The 21,960-nt window shown below is 35.3% G+C and overlaps 1 protein-coding gene across 8 annotated transcripts in view; it reads left to right on the top strand.

The window, feature by feature from the left end:
* LYST (lysosomal trafficking regulator) overlaps nucleotides 1-21,960 on the top strand; it is a 215,736-nt gene that overhangs the window by 64,382 nt on the left and 129,394 nt on the right. For all 8 annotated transcript variants that reach the window (XR_001824545.2, XM_017526586.2, XM_017526587.2 and 5 more), the window contains 8 exons: nucleotides 2,480-4,562; nucleotides 6,241-7,270; nucleotides 8,255-8,416; nucleotides 9,871-10,027; nucleotides 11,434-11,660; nucleotides 12,124-12,190; nucleotides 18,940-19,049; nucleotides 21,114-21,540. Coding sequence is in view for 7 of the 8 variants with exons in the window: in XM_017526586.2 (XP_017382075.1) it covers nucleotides 2,480-4,562; nucleotides 6,241-7,270; nucleotides 8,255-8,416; nucleotides 9,871-10,027; nucleotides 11,434-11,660; nucleotides 12,124-12,190; nucleotides 18,940-19,049; nucleotides 21,114-21,540 (4,263 nt within the window). In the remaining variant the exon portion in view is untranslated. The remainder of the gene's footprint in view (nucleotides 1-2,479; nucleotides 4,563-6,240; nucleotides 7,271-8,254; nucleotides 8,417-9,870; nucleotides 10,028-11,433; nucleotides 11,661-12,123; nucleotides 12,191-18,939; nucleotides 19,050-21,113; nucleotides 21,541-21,960) is intronic.

Here is a 21,960-nt window from a genome sequence, read left to right as displayed (position 1 = left end):
AGTGAAAAGTCTGAGGAAAGAAATTAAAGTTTCTTTGCTTATTTTAAAGACTGCTTTCTATTACCAGTATTCTATAAGTGACTTGCAGTATTTGTTTTAGCATAGTTTGTCTAGTGTTGGCTTTAAAGGATTTGTTTTTTTTGTTTTTTGTTTTTGTTTTTGTTTTCATTTTTGAGACAGTCTTCACTCTGTCACCCAGATTGGAGTGCAGTGGAATGATCTCGGCTCACTGCAGCCTCAGCATCCTGAGTTCAAGTGATTTTTCTGCCTCAGCCTCCCAAGTAGCTGGAATTACAGGTGTGCACCACCACGCCAGACTGATTTTTGCATTTTTAGTACAGACAGGGTTTCACCATATTGGCCAGGCTGGTCTCAAACTCCTGACCTCAAGTAATCCGCCCACCTCAGCCTCCCAAAGTGCTGGGATTACAAGCATGAGCCACCGTGCTCAGACTAAAGGATAAATTTAGTATAATATTTTGTTTTAAGCTTGGATGGAATTACTGTACCTAAGGTCAATAGATATTTTTAATTTATGATTTTGAAGAAATTTTATGTCTATAAAGAACACAAAACTTTAAATGTTTCATTGGAGAGATTAATAGTTTTCCTCTTGACCCTTTCTTGTGAAGTGTGACTTGTGAGATGTTTGAAGATCTCTCAGGTTAAAAAACAAAACAAAACTATTGTATTGTAATTCCTGTATTTTTAGTGAATTTCATGGAGTTTTTTTTAAGGAGATATCTAAGGTCTTGTAATATTGTTTTCTTGCTTATTTATTGATTCACTAACTCTCTGCTTTTATTTTTTTCTGAGTTTGCAGAATTCACAAATTGTTTATTACTTAACAAATCTGATTAATGCTCTTTGGGAGAAGTTGTCTTCATTGCCTGCATCTTTTGCTTGGGTGGAATTTATCAGACTCCTTTTAATTTTTCCTCTTCCCATCTGTTTTGCTTTCCCTGTGTTAGTGAAAGCAAAGATTTTTTATTTACAGATTTTAATTTATTCACTCTAAATTGCAACTATTTTTTATATAGCTCTTATTGCATACTGCAAAGAGAAAGACTGATTTAAATATCTTTTTAGTTAAAAGGGAGAATTCATTCATTTCCTCTAAGAAGTAGTTATTGAGTGTTGACCACATGCGAGGCCCTATCTAGGAAATGGGGATGAAATAATGATGTCTGTACCTGGTGCCTAGTTCAGTGCTGAAACACATGAGAAATAATTTGAATAAAGAACTCTTTTAACCTCAGTTTTGAAGAACATTTGGCATATAGTGTGTGATTTTGAAATAATTTTAGAAAATTAAGCTTAAAGTTCTTAAGTTATATCAGGTCTATGAATACTATTTTTGGGAATATAATATATCCTTATATCTTAATTAGTGATACTATGGAAGGAGATTTGTAAAATGGTATGAACAGCAGTACTAAAATACCAGATAATCTAAAGCATCTCTTACATTGAAGTTAGAATGTAATGTATAGTTTTAAATCAGATTTACTTTCTTAACTCCGTTCTCTCTTGTTTGTTGTTGTTGCTTTGAAACCGAGTCTTACTTTCTCGCCTGGGCTGGAGTGCAGTGGCATGATCTCATCTTACTGCGACCTCCAGCTCCCAGGTTCAAGCAATTCTTCTGCGTCAGCCTCCCAAGTAGCTGAAATTGCAGGTGTGAGCCACCATGTCCGGCTAATTTTTGTATTTTTACTAGAAATAGGGTTTTACCATGTTGGCCAGGCTGGTCTCAAACTCCTGACCTTAGGAGATCCACCAGCCTCGGCCTCCCAAAGTGCTGGGATTACAGGTGTGAGCCATCTCACCCAGCCTCTCTTTTGTTGTTTTAAGTCAGTTTGTATGCCGGGCACATTGGCTCACACCTGTAATCCCAGCATTTTGGGAGGCGGAGGCAGGCAGATCACCTGAGGTTGGGAGTTCAAGACCAGCCTGCCAACAACATGGAGAAACCTTATTTCTACTAAAAATACAGAATTAGCTAGGCATGGTGGTGCATGCCTGTAATCCCAGCTACTTGGGAGACTGAGGCAGGAAAATCGCGTGAACCCAGGAGGTGGAGGTTGCGGTGAACAGAGGTTGTGGTGAACCAAGGTTACACCATTGCGCTCCACCCTGGGCAACAAGAGCAAAACCTCCTCTCAAAAAAAAAAAAAAAGTTAGTTTGTATCCTTTGAAATAAGGTCAGCTAGCGTTTGGAGTAAGGATAAGTGTGCCTCTCTTTTGTTGTTTTAAAAATCACCTCGTATCCGTTGAACTAATGTCAGCTAGTGTTTGGAGTAAGGATAAGTGTCAGAAGGAGTAACCCAGAGATACAACATAAATGAAGGAAATCAACCCTGCAGCAAAATACATTGAGGATAAACTCCTTAAGCGGGTGATAAATAAGAGGGTTGTTACCTTAAAATTGAGTTTTAAAACATATTGAGGTATTCTAAGTCTTCTTTCTTCATTCCATTAGATTTTAATCTACCGCTGTCAGCCGATATAATCCTGACCAAAGAAAAGAACTCAAGTTCACAAAGATCCACTCAGGAAAAATTACATTTAGAAGGAAGTGCCCTGTCTAGTCAGGTTTCTGCAAAAGTAAATGTTTTTCGAAAAAGCAGACGACAACGTAAAATTACCCATCGCTATTCTATTAGAGATGCAAGAAAGACACAGCTCACCACCTCAGACTCAGAAGCCAATTCAGATGAAAAAGGCATAGCAACGAATAAGCATAGAAGGCCCCATCTGCTGCAGCATTTTGTAACATCGTTTCCTAAAGAAGACCACCCTAAAGCTAAGCTTGACCACTTAGTGGCCAAAGAAGAACATACTCCTCCAGATACTATGGCTTCGGAAAATTCCAGAGAGAGTATTCCAAGACAGGAGTCAAACACTGACATTTTAAGTGAGTCAGCTGCCTTGTCTGTTATCAGTAACATGAACAATTCTCCATTTGATTTATGTCATGTTTTGTTATCTTTATTAGAAAAAGTTTGTAAGTTTGACATTACCTTGAATCATAATTCTCCTCTAGCAGCCAGTGTAGTGCCCACACTAACTGAATTCCTAGCAGGCTTTGGGGACTGCTGTAGTCTGAGCGACAGCTTGGAGAGTCGAGTGGTTTCTGCAGGTTGGACTGAAGAGCCAGTGGCTTTGATTCAACGGATGCTGTTTCGAACAGTGTTGCATCTTATGTCAGTAGATGTTAGTACTGCAGAGATGATGCCAGAAAATCTTAGGAAAAATTTAACTGAATTACTTAGGGCAGCGTTAAAAATTAGAACATGCCTAGAAAAGCAGCCTGACCCTTTTGCACCAAGACAAAAGAAAACACTGCAAGAGGTTCAGGAAGATTTTGTGTTTTCAAAGTATCGTCATAGAGCCCTTCTTTTACCTGAGCTTCTGGAAGGAGTTCTTCAGATTCTGATTTGTTGTCTTCAAAGTGCAGCTTCAAATCCTTTCTACTTCAGTCAAGCCATGGAGTTGGTTCAAGAATTCATTCAGCATCATGGATTTAATTTATTCGAAACAGCAGTTCTTCAAATGGAATGGCTGGTTTTAAGAGATGGAGTTCCTCCGGAGGCCTCAGAGCATTTGAAAGCCCTAATAAATAGTGTGATGAAAATAATGAGCACTGTCAAAAAAGTGAAATCAGAGCAACTTCATCATTCAATGTGTACAAGAAAAAGGCACAGACGATGTGAATATTCTCATTTTGTGCATCATCACCGAGATCTCTCAGGTCTTCTGGTTTCAGCTTTTAAAAATCAGGTTTCCAAAAACCCATTTGAAGAGACTGCAGATGGAGATGTTTATTATCCTGAGCGGTGTTGTTGCATTGCAGTGTGTGCTCATCAGTGCTTGCGCTTACTACAGCAGGCTTCCCTGAGCAGCACTTGTGTCCAGATCCTATCGGGTGTTCATAGCGTTGGAATATGCTGTTGTATGGATCCCAAATCTGTAATCATTCCTTTGCTCCATGCTTTTAAGTTGCCAGCACTGAAAAGTTTTCAGCAGCATATATTGAATATCCTTAACAAACTAATTTTGGATCAGTTAGGAGGAGCAGAGGTATCTCAAAAAATTAAAAAAGCAGCTTGTAATATTTGCACTGTTGACTCTGACCAACTAGCCCAATTAGAAGAGACATTTCGGGGAAACTTATTTGATGCTGAATCCTCCTCAAGTTTATCCAGTCCTTCTTACAGATTTCAAGGGATCCTGCCCAGCAGTGGATCTGAAGATCTGTTATGGAAGTGGGATGCTTTAAAGACTTATCAGAACTTTGTTTTTGAAGAAGACAGGTTACATAGTATGCAGATTGCAAATCACATTTGCAGTTTAATCCAGAAAGGCAATATAGTTGTTCAGTGGAAACTATATAATTACATATTTAATCCTGTGCTCCAAAGAGGAGTCGAATTAGCACATCATTGTCAACAGCTAAGCATTTCTTCAGCCCAAACTCATGTATGTAGCCATCATAACCAGTGCTTGCCTCAGGACGTGCTTCAGATTTATGTAAAAACTCTGCCTATCCTGCTTAAATCCAGGTTTGTATGTGTGTGGGGGGGGAAGAGGGGGTGTAGATCTTTTTCATTGGATGCTTTCAAGTGAGTGATAAAGGGTATGCATTTAAACTTCTAACACTGATATCTCCAGGGCCTTGGCAGTAGTGTGATCATATTTACTCTTTATTCTCTCCTAGGATTTAATTTCAGTTTGTCAACAAAAAATGTTCTCCTTCCATATCAGATTTGTTTTAACCATTTGTTTATGTATGTATATGTTTTTACTGAGCTGGTTATAGAGGACAGAGCCATCGATTTTAAGTTCTCAAAGAAAAAGAAAATTTTTAAATATGCTACTGAGAAAAATGTAGATGCAGCACAGATATCCAAGAGCAGGGCAAGTTTAATTACTTTGTATTTCCTTGATAGAATATAATTAGCCATTGAAAATATTTACAAAGATCATATTAGAATATGAGAAAATGATTATGATATCTTACGTGTAAAATATACACAATTAAAATAGTGTTCACTTATTTACAACTATGTAAAATATGCACTTAGATAAAATGATAATTGAGGCAGTGGCATTAATGGGATTATTAATTTTAAAATATTATATTTACATTTATAACCTTTGTAGTATATGCAGAAAAATTAGAGAATATAGATAAGCAAAAACAAGAAAATTAAAATTACTTTTAATTCTGTCAGTGAGCTTTCCAGACTTTGTGATTGCCAAATCTGGTACAATTAAAAATAATTTTATAGAGCTTGCTTACCGATAGGTAAACTGGCCTTTCAAATTAATGCATATACCATATTAGAAACTTATACAAATATAACCTATCATTAATATCTTCGTGTGTGGCATTTTTTGGTCCATTTTAGTAAAACTACATTAAAACTATTATTGGTGTTAAGTAATTGCCTTATAGTCATTTAAAAATTTTTCTGACATTTCGGCATTATTTAAATAAAACTGACTGATTTGAAAGTTTTATAACTCTTTGGCATATTTGTGGACAACCTAAGTCTTTGTGATAAAAGGGCTGAGAATCACCTAGCTGACTTATATTAAAGTTATTACTAGGATTCCAATGATTTAGACACAAGTCTCATGTGAGACAGAGCTGAAAACCTTTTATGATATTTATACCATTGTCTCTGTCCAACTAGCCCAATTAGAAGAGGCACTGAAGGGAAATTCATTTGATACTGAACCTTCTGAAGAGTTTGAGCTCTGTAGTGTGGTTATTTCCCTTCATGAGTTATAATTTATAATAAACAAAAATATCTAAATGAACCATTGGGCACAAAAACTAATGAACAAACACATGCTTGCCTGCCCTCAGGGTGTCCACCTAGAATATGGTGGTGGCTGTGGTGTCCAGAATTTATATAGAATTTGCCATTTGGTGAAAAATATTCTTCCCTGAATTGCTTCATTTAATGTGAGACAGGTATAATCTTTTCTTTTTAGATACTGCTGGAGCCATAAAAACAAATGTTTGAAGAAGGATATAAGAGTAATTAGAAACTAACTTGAGGTCCTGATTGTATCTAACTAAAAACTTTAGCCCAATAATTGATGAATAAAATTAGGTAGTGGTTAGTATATCCCACCTGCAATAGCAATATAGTTAAGTTCTCTGTGTACCTATTTATAAATGATGTTTCTTTATGTAAAACTTTTTACATGCTTTTTTTCCTTTTACAGGGTAATAAGAGATCTGTTTTTGAGTTGTAATGGAGTAAATCAAATAATTGAATTAAATTACTTAAATGATATTCGAAGTCATTCTCTAAAAGCATTTGAAACTCTAATAATCAGCCTAGGGGAGCAACAGAAAGATGCTTCAGTTCCAAGTATTGATGGGATAGACATTGAACAAAAGGAGTTGTCCTCTGTAAATGTAGGTACTTCTTTCCATCACCAGCAAGCTTATTCAGATTCTCCTCAGAGTCTCAGCAAATTTTATGCTGGCCTCAAAGAAGCTTATCCAAAGAGACAGAAGACTGTTAACCAGGATGTTCATATCAACACAATAAACCTATTCCTCTGTGTGGCATTTTTATGCATAAGTAAAGAAGCAGAGTCTGATAGGGAGTCAGCCAATGATTCAGAAGATACTTCTGGCTATGACAGCACAGCCAGCGAGCCTTTAAGTCATATGCTGCCATGTTTATCTCTCGAGAGCCTTGTCTTACCTTCTCCTGAACATATGCACCAAGCAGCAGACATTTGGTCTATGTGTCGTTGGATCTACATGTTGAGTTCAGTCTTTCAGAAACAGTTTTATAGGCTTGGTGGTTTCCGAGTATGCCATAAATTAATATTTATGATAATACAGAAACTGTTCAGAAGTCACAAAGAGGAGCAAGGAAAAAAGGAGGAAGATACAAATGTAAATGAAAACCAGGATTTAAACAGAATTTCTGAACCTGAGATAACTATGAAGGAAGATTTATTATCTTTGACTATAAAAAGTGACCCCATATCATCAGAACTAGGTACTTTAAAAAAGAGTACTGAAAGTTTAGGTAAATTAGAGTTACAGCAGAGTTCTTCCATAAATGTGGAACAAATTTCAGCTACTGAAGCTGCTCCCAAGGAAGCAAAGATATTTACAAATCAAGAAAGTGAGACCTCACTTCAGAGTATACGACTTTTAGAAGCTCTTCTGGCCATTTGTCTTCATAGCGCCAGAACTAGTCAACAGAAGATGGAATTGGAGTTACCTAATCAGGTAATACTTTGTCCTTAGTCCAGCTCTTATGTAATGTTTACACACAGGCACACACACACACACACACACACACACACACTCTCTCTCTCTCTCTCTCTCTCTCTCTCTCTAAATATCAGATGAATAATAATGGATATTGTGTTTCAAAGCTGAAAGATCTAAATCTTTATGTGATGCTGTTGGCTGCCCTTCCCAGATCCCCTTTACCAAACTGATCACCTATTCACCATCTGCTGTATCAGCACCCATCTTCTGTCGCCCTTGACTGATGGGAGATACCTCACAGGGAGATGCCTGGGAAGGATGCTCATAGCTAATGGCTGATAGATGTGGCTCTGAGAAGTGGGGACAATCACTGTGGTGCACTTCAGGCTCCAGAGCTTCCCAGGAAATGAGGCTGGAACGAGACTTCTCCTAAAACAACGTCTTTGTCCAGATTATTCCCCTAACCTCTTCTGTTTTCCCTTGCATCCTTACAGGTTTTCTCCTGAGATGATTTCTCAATTAAAAAGGAATCTAGGGACCTGGAATATGACAGACCTCTTCTATCCTTACTAACTTAGCCCTAACTTCAGTCAGCTAACAGGCTCTTCCTACTTCAGTTCTAGCCTGCATGTTGCCTTCTCTCTGAGAAATCCTGATGCTTCCATGCTGAATTTCCACATTTGAAATTCACACTTTAACACAGTGTAAAAAACTCTTCAGTCTTGCTTTGACTTCCTTGCTTAGCTTCATTTCCTGCCATTCTTTACCATGCTGCAATGAAAACCAAATAAGATGAACCAAGTATTTTATCAATAAAAATGTTATTAGTTTTAACAGTAGGATGTTTGTATAAGAGCTAGATAGTTATATAATCATTTTACTTTCATATCAACTGCAAATAAATGAATTAGCTTTATACTTAGTAAATATTAATATATTTTTTCACCATTTAGTTTTTAAAATAGTTATTAATATTTTTAGTCTCTTGTTTTACCTTAGAACTTGTCTGTGGAAAATATATTATTTGAAATGAGGGACCATCTTTCCCAGTCAAAGGTGATTGAAACACAATTAGCAAAGCCTTTATTTGATGCCCTGCTTCGAGTTGCCCTCGGGAATTATTCAGCAGATTTTGAACGTAGTGATGCCATGACTGAGAAGGTATGAATAACACATATGGTTGTGTTCTTTGGGTATGACCAGCAGAGGCGGAAGTGTGGGATGAGACTAGGATGTTGATGAATGTAATTAGAGCATATGGACTAGGACTTGGTCAGGTGAGTTCAGTGGATCTTATTTCCATGTGATGGATATATGATGGGATAGACAGTATTTTGTCATTGCCCCGTCTTATACGTAACAAGAGAGCAATATGATATGCTTTTCCTTATCTAATCTGGAAATTTACTGAGAATTACTTCAGTTAAGATAGAAATATATTACTTAATTTGGTACATTTTACATATATCTGATAGTTTATTAAATGCTAATTCAGGGATGGGTGATGATTTACCTATCCTGTCTATTTCTTTGTTGGTGTAGCTGATAATACCAGAACCCTCTACTCACATTAATTTTAAATCATTCAACATAAAAATGACTGGTACTTGCATAGAAAATAGCAATCACAGTGTTTTGGTCATTTAATATTTTTTCCTAAAACAACTATTTTAATTTTCTTTCCTAAAATTATGTGGTGCATAATTAGCTCATTTCCCTATCATTTTATGTTTCTTTTAACTTTAATTGCCATCTGTCCTTTATTTTTTATATAACTTCTCTGTTAACTCCTTGATCTAGTCATATATATGATATTTTATAAGTTTTTTAAATAATATTTTATGTTACTATTTGCCATAACTTAAAAACATGCTGAAATAGCTATTAATACCTTCATCATATTATTGAATTAATTGATTAACTGTAAAATGTTAAAATACCTACTTTATTCTTCCTTTTATTGTTACATTGATGAAGTATTCTGAGCTTCTTTAAGTGGAAATGTTTTCTAAAATGAAGGTATTAGTGGAATTTCTATAAGAAATGGAAAATTCCTCCTTTCTTACACAGGAAGTTAATACTGGAACTCTCAACTTCTGAGATGCTTGCTATGTAGACAGTTGCATTCTGAGATCTTTTAATTAATCCCTTTGGAAAAAAGTCATGTCTCCCCTAGTTACCTAATTTATGAAGCATTTATAAAAATCCTTATGAAAAAATCTTTTTATTAACAAATGTGCACAAATAATATATATGTATTAGTATTAAATTGTATGAAGTATAATTTCACCACATTGTGGTTTTTAGTCATTTCCTGTTGTATAAATAGGATGAAATTTCTTACATAGATTTATTTTTTACTTAAAGTGAAATGACCTATAACTTACTATGTTAGAAACACCCTTTTTTGAGGTATTAAGTTGTCTGAGAGCATCTGGGAAATTTTGCTGAGTGAGTGAATTTCATAATTTATAATGATTCATATTGAATACTAAGTTTTTTTCTTCAAGAAAATATTGAAACTGTCCTTAACATGACTTTTGAGTAGTAAGTATTGTATTACTAAAAACAAGCAAATGTTACAACTTTTACCTTTGAATTACACTGATTTATAGAGTCATCAGTCTGCAGAAGAATTGTCATCCCAGCCTGGAGATTTTTCAGAAGAAGCTGAAGATTCTCAGTGTTGTAGTTTTAAACTTTTAGTTGAAGAAGAAGGTTATGAAGCAGATAGTGAAAGCAATCCTGAAGATGGTGAAACCCAGGATGATGGTAAAATATTATTGAAGTGCTTGTGATTAGATCTGCAAGCCAGATCATTAAATAGCAAAATGGTTCATAATAATACCGCTTTCGAATTTTGTATTGCCTTTCAGTTTAACAAGTGCAATGCATTATCATTTTACTGATAAAATGATAATGCACTCTATTTCATTGTGTGGCATTCACAACAGTCTGGCATTCATATATGCAACAATGTGATATAGTTTGTTATCACAAACATTGTCTGAGTGCCTCAGGACGTGGGGTGAAGGACAAAGTCCCCAATTTCATATATTCAATTGTGAAAGACAATAAATACTAGAAATAGATAATAAAATAGAAATAGATAAACTGGGTGATGTCATAATCGTGCCTGGGTGGTGAGGGAAGTCCTTTCTGAAGAGGTAGTATTTACATTGAGGACTAAATTAAAACAAGCTAAGCAGACAAACACTGGCAGGAAGAGCATTCAGGCAATTTGTTATAAAGAATACATAATACAAGGAATTCAGACACCTGTCTGTGACAGCCAAGCATAGATTTCTTCTTAGTTTACCACAGCTCAATTTGTCTTTAGGATGGAACTATATTGCCTATGATTCTTTCCTCCTTTGTCTTTGGATTTAAAATTGGTAGAATGGAAAAGATGGGTTGATTAGAGCCAAGAGACTTCTGGGAAGACTCCCATCTTTTTATATACTGGCCTTGTGAGCGTCCCCAGTACTGCTAGTCTTTACTGAGTTCACAGTAGTATATCTTCCTCACAGTCACTTTTCTCTCACTTATCTAGTGAAGGGGAATAATTACTGATATCTTACTTAAAGGGCTTGATGGACCCATGACTGGTGCTTTTTGAAAACCTATTGGTTTATTAATTTTTTTTAAATAGTACAGCTTGCTATAGTACAGATTTGACTTTATAATTTTGGATTTCCTCCTTTTTTATGTTTGCTAAGTAGATCTCAATTCAGAGAATTCTGGTCTAGGTAGAAATTTATAATTTATAATTCACCCAACCAATAGCCAAGCCTACTATTTTCACAAAGATTTGGGTAGGCAAATTGAATTGCTCTGTGATTTAGTTATTTGGGGTGAGGGGTCAGAAAGTTTGAATAGGTTTTTTTGTATATTGCTGTGTCAGTGGGATATGTTAAATCTTTATCATATGTTTTTAAAAATTCCTGTTTATTTGTAAAATTTGTAGTTCTATAGAAGATGAAAATTGCTTTTAAAGCAACTTATCTTCAAAATATCCGTATCATAGTCAAAAGTTGTGTTGTAGGAAAAGATTGGAAAAGGTTTTGTGAGCATCCTCTGAATAGTACTTTTGCCACTAGATCTTCTAAAGGATTAATAAAGTTTGAAATATTTTGTGTTTAGGGAATAAAAATAATCCTTCGTTTTTCTCTTTTTAGGGGTAGACTTAAAGTCTGAAACAGAAGGTTACAGTACATCAAGCAGTCCAAATGACTTACTCGAAAACCTCACTCAAGGGGAAATAATATATCCTGAGATTTGTATGCTGGAATTAAATTTGCTTTCTGCTAGTAAAGCCAAACTTGATGTGCTTGCCCATGTATTTGAGAGTTTTTTGAAAATTATTAGACAGAAAGAAAAGAATGTTTTTCTGCTCATGCAACAGGTAAAAAATTCTTTTAGTTATATGTGATCAATATTTATGAGACTCATGCCCCAATAACAGCTCCTTAGGTATAACCCAACTTTTCTGAAAATTATTTGAGGTGATTACTTATCTTTTCTGGTACCTCAGGTGTGTTTTTACCTAAAAGTAGTATTCCAAAATCTTCTAATTCCATAGTTTTCTAAAGTAGCATAAAAAAAATTAATGTCCTTTGCTAGCCAGTAGTAAATCCTCATCTATTTCTGAGAATGGGTAATATTTTTTAAAATGCATTTAATTTTAATATATGCTCATTGTTTTTAAAAACAGTATAAAAATAAAATTCCTATTTTTAGTCATTTTTAAATACTTATATACATATATAGTAGATACCCTGTCATATAATTTATTGTGACATTACAGTTGTTTCATGCTTCTGTGAAGTAAGTAATTTAATTTTGTATGTTTTTTTTTTAATCTTCAGGGAACTGTGAAAAATCTTTTAGGAGGGTTCTTGAGTATTTTAACACAGGCTGATTCTGATTTTCAAGGTGAGTTGAAACTGTTGGTTTTAAACTATAGCTCTGAAATTATTTTATGTGAAAAGTTGATAATAATGGCTTCTGGCTGGGTGTGGTGGCTCATGCCTGTAATCTTAGCACTTAGGGAGGCCGAGGTGGTAGGCAGATCACTTGAGCCTAGGAGTTTAAGACCAGCTTGGGCAACATAGAGAGACCCTATCTCTATAAAAATTAGGTGTGGTGAGATATACCTGTAGTCCCAGCTACTCAGGAGGCTGAGGTGGGAGGATTGCTTGGGCCCAGGAGGCCAAGGCTGCAGTGATCTATGATCGTGCCACTGCACTCCAGCCTGGGTGACAGAGCAAGACTCTGTCTCAAAAAAAAAAAAAAAAAAAAAACCGCTTTCCACTGGCATAGTGCTCTGTGATTTCAAAAAAGTGTCTTTATATGCACCATCTCATTTGTTCCTCAGACTCACACAATGAAATAGACAAGAGTGCAAGTATGTTTATAGAGAGGAAAATCTTGATTCCAAGGAATTGAGTTGTTCAGGGTCAGACATAGAAGTGGCATTGTGGGGACTGTAACCCAGTCTAATGCTACGTTATTGCCGTATCTCATATTGATTATCTACTCTGTACTTGGTACTTCCTCAGACATTCAAGAAATGCATAATGAAAGTATACTATGATTGCTAATCACAAGAAATCTAAATTGTAGTTGGAGAATTAAGGCTAGCATACATGAGACATTAATTTGGATTTGTATGATGTTTTCTCTTAATTAAATTTAGGTTAGACATTTTTGGCAGGAATACTCAGAAGTGATATTGGGTCCTTCTGAGTGCATCATATCAAAAGGATTTGTGATATCCTGATCTTATTACTAGTGGTATTAACTTTGATCCTGTGGTTAAGGAGGTGTTTGCCAAGTTTCTCTATTGTAAAGTTATTATTTTCCCTTTATAATTAAGTATCTTGTGGAGAGATAACTTGAGACTATATAAATGTACTTTTTCTCGTCATTCTTTCATCTACTAATTTTAGTATTATGGAAAAAATATGAAAGTATGATGATTCTTGACTGAAACAGTTAATTCTGTGATATTTGCCAAATAGTGATTTTCTATTTCCATCATTCCTTCTACATTTATTACCTGGGATTGTACTGTAAGGAAAAGCCTTCTCTTCTCATTCATTTACTTATTTAGTATATGGATGTGTTTTTATTTATTGTGCTAGGCACTTAGAACCCTTGTGATCTGAATTTGTGTTTCCATCTTAACTCTGAGAAATTATGTTCCATTATTTAATAACAGCTTTACTGGGATATAATTCCCATACCATAACATTCACCCATTTAAAGTGTATAGTTCAGTGTTTTGTCGTATGTACTATATTTACAGAGTTATGCAGCTGTCACCACAATTAATTTTAGAACAATTTCATCACCCCCAAAAGAAACCCTGTACTCTTTAGCAGTTATTGCCTGTTGCCCCTTAACCCTTCCCTGCATGGATTTTTCTGTCCCTGGCAATCACTCATTTACTAACTGCCTCTATAGATTTGCTTCTTCTGGATGTTTTTCCATATAAATGGAATATGTGGTCTTTTGTGACTGGTTTCCTTCACATAGCATAATGCTTTCAACCTTCATGTTGTAGCATGTTTCAGCACTTTAATTCTCTTTCTAATCATTTTTTAATTTTTTTTTTCGTTTGTATGGATTCCTTTTTTCAGTTGTTTTTTGTTGTTGTTGTTGTTGTTGTTGTTGTTTGGAGATAGAGTTTTGCTGTCACCCAGGCTGGAGTGCAGTGGCATGATCTCAGCTCACTGCAACCTCCGCCTCCCAGGTCAAGCTATTCTTCAGTTTTTATTAGTAGACTTTATTTTTTAGAACAGCTTTAGATTTACAGAGAAATTGAACAGCTATTATAGAGTTCCCTCATTACACCCCTCCCTGCCAGTTTCTCCTATTATTAACATCTAGCTTTTTATGATGTATGTATTATAATTAACGAACTTATATTGATATGTTGTTATTAACTAAAGTCCATAATTCGGATTTCTTACATTTTTACCTAATGTCTTTTTTCTGTTCAACGATTCTATCCAGGATAATACTACATAATAGTTAGTTGTCATGTCTTCTTAGGCACCTCTTGACTGTAACAATTTCTCAGACTTTCCTTGTTTTTGATGACCTTGACAGTTTTGAGGGGTACTGATCAGGTATTTTGAGGACTGTCCCTGTAATGAATTTGTTTGACATTTTTCTCATTGTGCTTTCTTATTGTGATTTTGATTTGTATTTTCCTAATGATTAGTGATGTTGAACCTCTTTTCATTTACTTATTGGCCATTATCTTGTTTGAAGAAATGTCTGTTCAAGCCCTCTGCTTATGTTTGACTTGGATTGTTTCTTTTTTTATTGTTGAGATTTAGGAGTTCTCTGTATATTCTAGATACTGATTTCTTATCAGATACGTGATTTGTTAATATTCTCTCCCATTCTGTAAGTTGTCTTTTTACTCTATTGATAGTATCTTTTGATACACAAAAGTTTTTCATTTTGAAGTCCAATTTATCTATTTTTTTAATTTAGTTGGCGATACCTTTGGTGTCATATCTAAGAAATCATTGACAAATTCCATATTATGGAGTTGTTCCCCCTAAGGTTTCTTCTTAGAGGTATATAGTTTTATTTCTTAAGTATAGGTCCTGAATTAATTTTGAGTTAAATTTTGTATATGGTGTTAGATAAGGACCCAACTTTATTTATTTTGCATGTGGATATCCAGTTTTCTCAGCACCATTTGTTGAAGAGACTGTCCCTCCCCCATTGAATGGTTTTGGCACCTTTGTCAAAAGTCACTATTACACTAGGAGTATACACTTTTGGGAGGAAGATCATAGAAGCAAAGTGCCATTGTCATTAAATGATATCAAGGGTACATATTGTCAACACGATTTATAATTGTTGATGTTGACCTTGACCACTTGCATTAAGTAGTATTTATCAGATTTCTCCACTATAAAGTTATTTTTCCCCTTCCCTGCTTCTTTTCTTTTTTGGCTGAAGTAACATTCCATTGTGTGGATATACTGCATTTTATTTATCCATTCATCAATTGATGGACATTTGGGTTGTTCTCCTTTTTTGCTATTATGAATAATGCTGCTATGAACACTCATGTACAGTTTTTTGTGTGAACATATGTTTTCATTTCTCTTCAGTCATTTTTTTGAATCATATGGTAACCCTGTTTAATCATTTGAGAAATTGACAGACTTGTCCAAAATGACTATACCATTTTATATTCTTACCATCAGTGTATAAGGGTTCTAATTTCTTTACATCTTTGCCAACACTTGATATTATACGCCTTTTTAATTATATCTATCCTAGTAGATATGAAGTGATATCTCATTGTGGTTTTGATTTGTATTTCCCTAAAGGCTATTGTATTATATATACCTTCGTGTGTGCCTTGGTCCCTTTGGTACTACTATAACAGAATACCACAGACTGAATGATTGATAATGAACAGAAATTTATTTTCTCACAGTTCTGGAGACTGAAAGTCTAAGATCAAGGCACCAGCATCTGCAAGGGCCTTCTTGCTGCATCCTCACATGGCAAAAGGCAGAAAGTAAGAGAAGCAAAAGGGGGCTGAACTCTCCCTTTTATAAGGGCATGAATCCCACCCATGAGGGCAGACTCCTCATGACCCGATCACCTCCCAAAGATCTCGTCTGTTAACACTACCACAGTGACAACCAAATTTCAACAGATATTCACACTGTGGCAGTGTGCTTATTAGCTATTTGCTAATAGTTTTGGAGGGACAGATATTTACACTATAGCAGTGTGCTTATTAGCTATTTGCATATTTTCTTTGGATTTCTTCAGAGAAATGTCTATTCAAATCCTTTACCGATTTTTATATTGGTGATTTGTGTTTTGATTATTGAATAGTGAGAGTTTTTATGTATTCTGCATGCAAGTTCCTTTTCAGATATGTGGTTTGCAAATACTTTCTCCCATTCTTTGTGCTGTCTCTTCACTTTCTTAATGGTTTACTTTGAAGCACATTTTAAAGGATTTTTATGAAGTCCTACTTGTCTATTTTGACTTTCTTTGCTTTGCTTTTAGTGTCATATCTTAGAAGGTCTAAGACAGAATCATGAAGATTTACTCTTTTAAAAAATAATTTTCTTTCTCCATATTCTCTCCTTTTTTTTTTCTTGCATTCTAATTGTAATCTTGAGCCTTGCCAGTTGATCTTGCACTTATTTTATCTTTCCTGTCATATTGACTATGTCTCTGTTTTTATGCTACATTCTAGACATCTTTTCAGTTCCATCCCAACCTTTTATTTAATTTTTGATTTTGGTAATTTTCATATTTAAGAGCTCTTTTTTTGTTTGATTGTTTTCTGGTTATTTCTTTTTCATATAAGGATATAATATATCCTTGTATATGTTTGGTTATAGTAATAAATACCTTAAAGTTTCTTCCGTCCCCAAATTATCTTTTTCCTCTGGGGTCAGTTTGTCTGTTTTTTTGTTTTTTAAATATTGTTTTTACTGCTTTAGGTTGCTAATTCCCTAATATTTTATGAACATTTTAGCCCATTTATATTTAATGAAGCTGTTGGAGATTTCCTCTAATATTGTGAAAGTTAATTTGTTTTCCTTTTTGGCCTCTTTCATGAGTGGGTAGGATGTTGAAGAGCTCTGTGTGAATGTGCCAGTGGGTAATTAGGGGCTTCCCAAATACCCTAATGAAGAGAGCTTTACTTTGGGGGATTGTTAGGGATACTATTACCCCACATGGCAGTTTGCATACATTAGAAAAATGCATCTTCCACATACGGAACTTGGCTAGCATATAGTGTTTTTGAGCTGGGAAAAAAAGGCATCACTTTCTTGATCCAGGCAACACAGCCTAAACCCAGAATGCATGGGGTGGCACACAGCTTTCAGGCTTTATTTTAGTCTCTACTTTTCCTGTTGGCTCAGCAGTTTGTTCAGACTGCAGACTGTACACTTACACTCAGCAACCATGATGCTAAAAGCCTATATATGCCTGAGCTTTTGCCTGGTAATCCATTTCGTTTCTTTAGAGAAGAGTTATCAGGTTTGGACCTAAAAGTGAAAACTGAACTATCTGTGCTCTGTACTGAGGACTAGGAGAGAGGTGGATATTCACAGAGAGACCTTTCATTAATTCCTGTGTTGTCAGCCTCGCTCTCACTTCCTCTCCAGACCTTACTTAGATGGACGGCTCGACTTCCTACTGCTGTGAATCTCTTTATAATTCAAAGGAATTCTAGGTTGTAGCTTTCTCTTTTATCCATCTACTTTTCCATCTTCAAGAAATATTTTTAAATCTCTCACTAGATGTGCCCCAACATATTTTTGCTGTTGTTGGTTTCTTTTATAATTCTGTACTTTAATGTCATGAGTTTTCAGTAGTACACAAAAGCAAGTGTATATATTCATTACCCCATTTTTAACTGGAACCTGTCAGTTTTGAACTGGGAAAAAAAAAATCTAAGCACACACACTTTGATCATATTACTTTCCTACTTAAAAACCTTTAATGGATTCATGCTATATGCAGGATAAAGTCCATGCTATTTTATAATCTCATTGCAAGTAGTCTCTCCAGATACATGTACTATTTTGCTACTGTGTCAGCTCATTGCTTCTACAAAATATGTTGCTTAAACATGTCTTCTATTCTCTAACCTACCAGTCTTCCAAAACTACCAGTCTTTTAAAACTTATCTCAAGGTTTTAAATCAAGATTATTTCTTTCAGGTCGAAGTGGAAATAATATTTACTTTGTAAGATTTTTCATTTTGGGTGAGGATCAGCTGAAATAAAGCATGTAAAAATACTTTTAACATTATAATGTGCTCTACAAATATTAGTTATTATTTTGCTCTAAAGAACTCTATGAATTTGTGTACCACCATTTATGTTTTGTGCTAAACCTATGATGGAATAAAGAAAATGTTCAAACCAGTTTGTGATATTTAAGTATGTAAATCATCTTTAATATTTCCACTTCTTGTCATCTAATTTTGTACTTAAAGAGTGATAGTTATAATTTAAACATTTTCAAGATGAGAAGGTAACAGACTATTTTATGGTGTAGGGGTATCAGCTTAACAAATATTGTATTGATTTATGCTTCTTTAAAGAATGCCCCTAGTTTACTTATAGCTAACCAATATTTAAGAAAAGTGGGCCGGGTGCAGTAGCTCACTCCTATAAGCCTAGCACTTTGGGAACCCGAGGTGGGTGGATCACCTGAGGTCGGGAGTTCGAGACCAGCGTGGCCAACATGGCAAAACTCTGTCTCTACTAAAAATACAAAAATTAGCTGGACATGGTGGCACGCACCTGTAGTCCCAGCTACTCAGGAGGCTGAGGCAGGTGAATTGCTTAAACCAGGGAGATGGAGGTTGCAGTGAGCTGAGATAGTGCCACTGCACTCCAGCCTGGGTGACAGAGCCAGATTCCGCCTCAAAAATAAATAATAATAATAATATAAAAAGAAAAGTATTTTTTGTTTTTTTTTATGGTTGGTTGATTTACATTTAGTTATGTTGCTATTTCTTCAGCAAATTTTGTGATTGCTTTACTAGATTTTTTATAATCCATTCAAAAAGTGAAAATAGTATTTTACCTCTTAGGGTGAAATTGCTTATTCTGTTTCTTTAATTGTGCACTAGCTTTAATTTTTTCCCTGTTTCTTTAATTTAGCATGCCAGAGAGCATTGGTGGATCTTCTGGTATCTTTGATGAGTTCAAGAACATGTTCAGAAGAGCTAACCCTTCTTTTGAGAATATTTCTGGAGAAATCTCCTTGTACAGTAAATATGCTATAATTTTTACATTTTTCACTGATAAATTCTTTTACTTATTAATAGAATGTATTTTTTAAATTATTCAGGAATGTTACTAAGCTCTCTCTTTTGATGCGACAGTTGTTATAGTCAATTTCATAATATTATGTGTGAAGTACTTAATTATTTGCATATTTTTTAACCATTTCACTTCAATTTTGACTAACCAGACATATCACTGGGATTATATTCCCCTTACCCACCCTGTCCCCAATTTTTGTGCTTCAGAAAAGCTGAGTAGTTTTAATTACTAAAGAGAACTGAATTATGAATAGTTAAACCATCTTAGGGATTATCCTTTAAAAAAAATATTATCCACTATACTCTTCAGTTATTGTCTATACTTCCCCTTTCCATTGGTGTGACTTAGTGGCTTTTAAACTATTCTTTGCTAGGAAACTTATTTTTAGAATGAAATCTTGACTAGTAACATATGCAAATAAAACAGAATTGAAGCTACATTGTAGTGGGACTGGATGTTCCAGAGCCCTGCCCACTTTATCACCCTGCTCCAGTCCCAAGGTTCCTGAGGGAGCTCTGTGGAACATGGGTTAAAAACCACTAGTGTAGATCGTTGAAAACTGACTGCTATGTTTGTGGAATGCTTTTTTATTACTTCTTCTGAGTATATTTGTCCTTATCATAATCAACATTAGATGTTATTTAGATTTTATTTTAAGCATGAGTAGGACATTGTACTGGGTTAATCTTTACTTTTTTCCTTCTCTCTCCTTAGTCATTGTCTTTGCCTTTAATTAAATGCTCATTTCTTCTATTTTCTATAAATTCTACATTTCAGTTTAACCAAAAACTTGTAACACGAATAGAAGCTTAAAACCTTACTTCAGTTTGCCAAACACAGATGAAAGAAAATTTTGGTATGGAAAAATCATGTGAAATAAGTTGGAAAGTAATTGAACACTCAATTTTATGAAGCCCGTCATGCTCTAAAGTCAGAAATCTGGAGAATTTGTAAAGTCTCAGTTATAGGCCTGATTTAAAAATTATTGGGAGAAGAACCACAGTTTACTTAGAAATAATCATTTTTCTCTGGTAGAAATGATTCCTCATATAATTATTATATTTAATTTAAAATTTAAAACCAAATCATAACTATTAAATCTAAATATGTATCAAAAATCTAGGTACCCCATAAATGTATATATCTCCCATATATCCACAAAAATAAAAATAAAAAATTTAGAGAAAAAAATCTAAGACCAGGTGTGGTGGCTCATGGCTGTAATCCCAGCACTTTGGGAGGCCAAGGCAGGTGTATCATAAGGTCAGGAGTTCGAGACCAGCCTGACCAACATGGTGAAACCCTGTCTCTACTAAAAATACAAAAATTAGCCAGGCGTGGTGGCACACACCTGTAATCCCAGCTACTCAGGAGGCCGAGACTAGAGAACCGCTTGAACCCTGGAGGTGGAAGTTGCAGTGAGCTGAGATTGTGCTACCACTGCATACCAGCCTGGATGACAAAGCAAGACTCCGTCTCCAAACAAACAAACAAACAAACAAACAAAAAGAATGAAGGCTGGGTGCGGTGGCTTATGCCTTTAATCCCAGCACTTTGGGAGGCCAAGGCGGGTAGATCACCTGAGGGCAAGAGTTCAAGACCAGCCTGGATAACATGGTGAAACCTCATCTCTACTAAAAATACAAAAATTAGCCAGCGTGGTGGCACCTGTAATCCCAGCTACTCAGGAGGCTGAGGCAGGAGAATTGCTTAAACCTGTGAGGCAGATGTTTCAGTGAGCGGAGATCGTGCCACTACATTCCAGCCTAGGTGACAGAGTGAGACTCCGTCTCAAAATTAAAAAATAAAAAAATGAAATCTGTTTCATGTTTTATCTCAGCTACAAAAAAAAGAGAAAATTTTAAAGATGTTGGAGATAGGAAGGTATTTAAATAGGAATGCTGACATGTATGGGTATGTTTGTGTTTTCATTTATAACGTAAATGTCAAGATTGTTATGTACTTTATTACATGATTAGAAAGTTTCATTTCTTTCTCTTTTTCTCTAGAAAATTCTTCTTCTGGGTATTCTGAAAATTATTGAAAGTGATACTGCTATGAGCCCTTCACAGTATCTAACCTTCCCTTTACTGCACACCCCAAATTTAAGCAATGGTGTTTCATCACAAAAGTATCCTGGGATTTTAAACAGTAAGGCCATGGGTTTATTGAGAAGAGCACGAGTTTCACGGAGCAAGAAAGAGGCTGACAGAGAGAGTTTTCCCCATCGGCTGCTTTCGTCTTGGCACATAGCCCCAGTCCACCTGCCATTGCTGGGGCAAAACTGCTGGCCACACCTATCAGAAGGTTTCAGTGTTTCACTGTGGTTTAATGTGGAGTGTATCCATGAAGCTGAGAGTACCACAGAAAAAGGAAAGAAGATAAAGAAAAGAAACAAATCATTAATTTTACGAGATAGCAGTTTTGATGGTACAGGTATGATGACAGGTTTATCTGATTTGTACACAAAGATTTTTCACACCGTAATTTTACTTGAGTGGTAAGAATGTAGTGCTGTTCTTAACACTCTTAACATGTTCTTCATATTAAATGCCTTAGTGGCGGTAAGTTCTGACTTAATCTGTCATATATCCTTGAATCTCCATTACAGATACTTCAGTCTTTTATAGAAGTCAAGGGGACACCATATATACAACTTTTTCTGGGGTCATCAGCTCATAGAGTTCCTTATGGAACCTCTTTCCTGGTCCTATTACTGGATTAGGGTGGCTCCTGATATTAGAAAAGGATGAAACCCTACAGACATTTCTCTCTCTGCTGTTTCCCAGCCCCTGTTAGACGGTTCCCATTTCCTTTTCTTTCTTTCTTTCTTTTCTTTCTTTCTTTTCTTTCTTT

Source organism: Cebus imitator, unplaced genomic scaffold, assembly GCF_001604975.1.
Source record: "Cebus imitator isolate Cc_AM_T3 unplaced genomic scaffold, Cebus_imitator-1.0 Scaffold42, whole genome shotgun sequence".
Classification (NCBI taxonomy): Eukaryota; Metazoa; Chordata; class Mammalia; order Primates; family Cebidae; genus Cebus; species Cebus imitator.
Note: the sequence above shows the minus strand (reverse complement) of the source record. Positions and strands in the feature narration are given on the sequence as shown.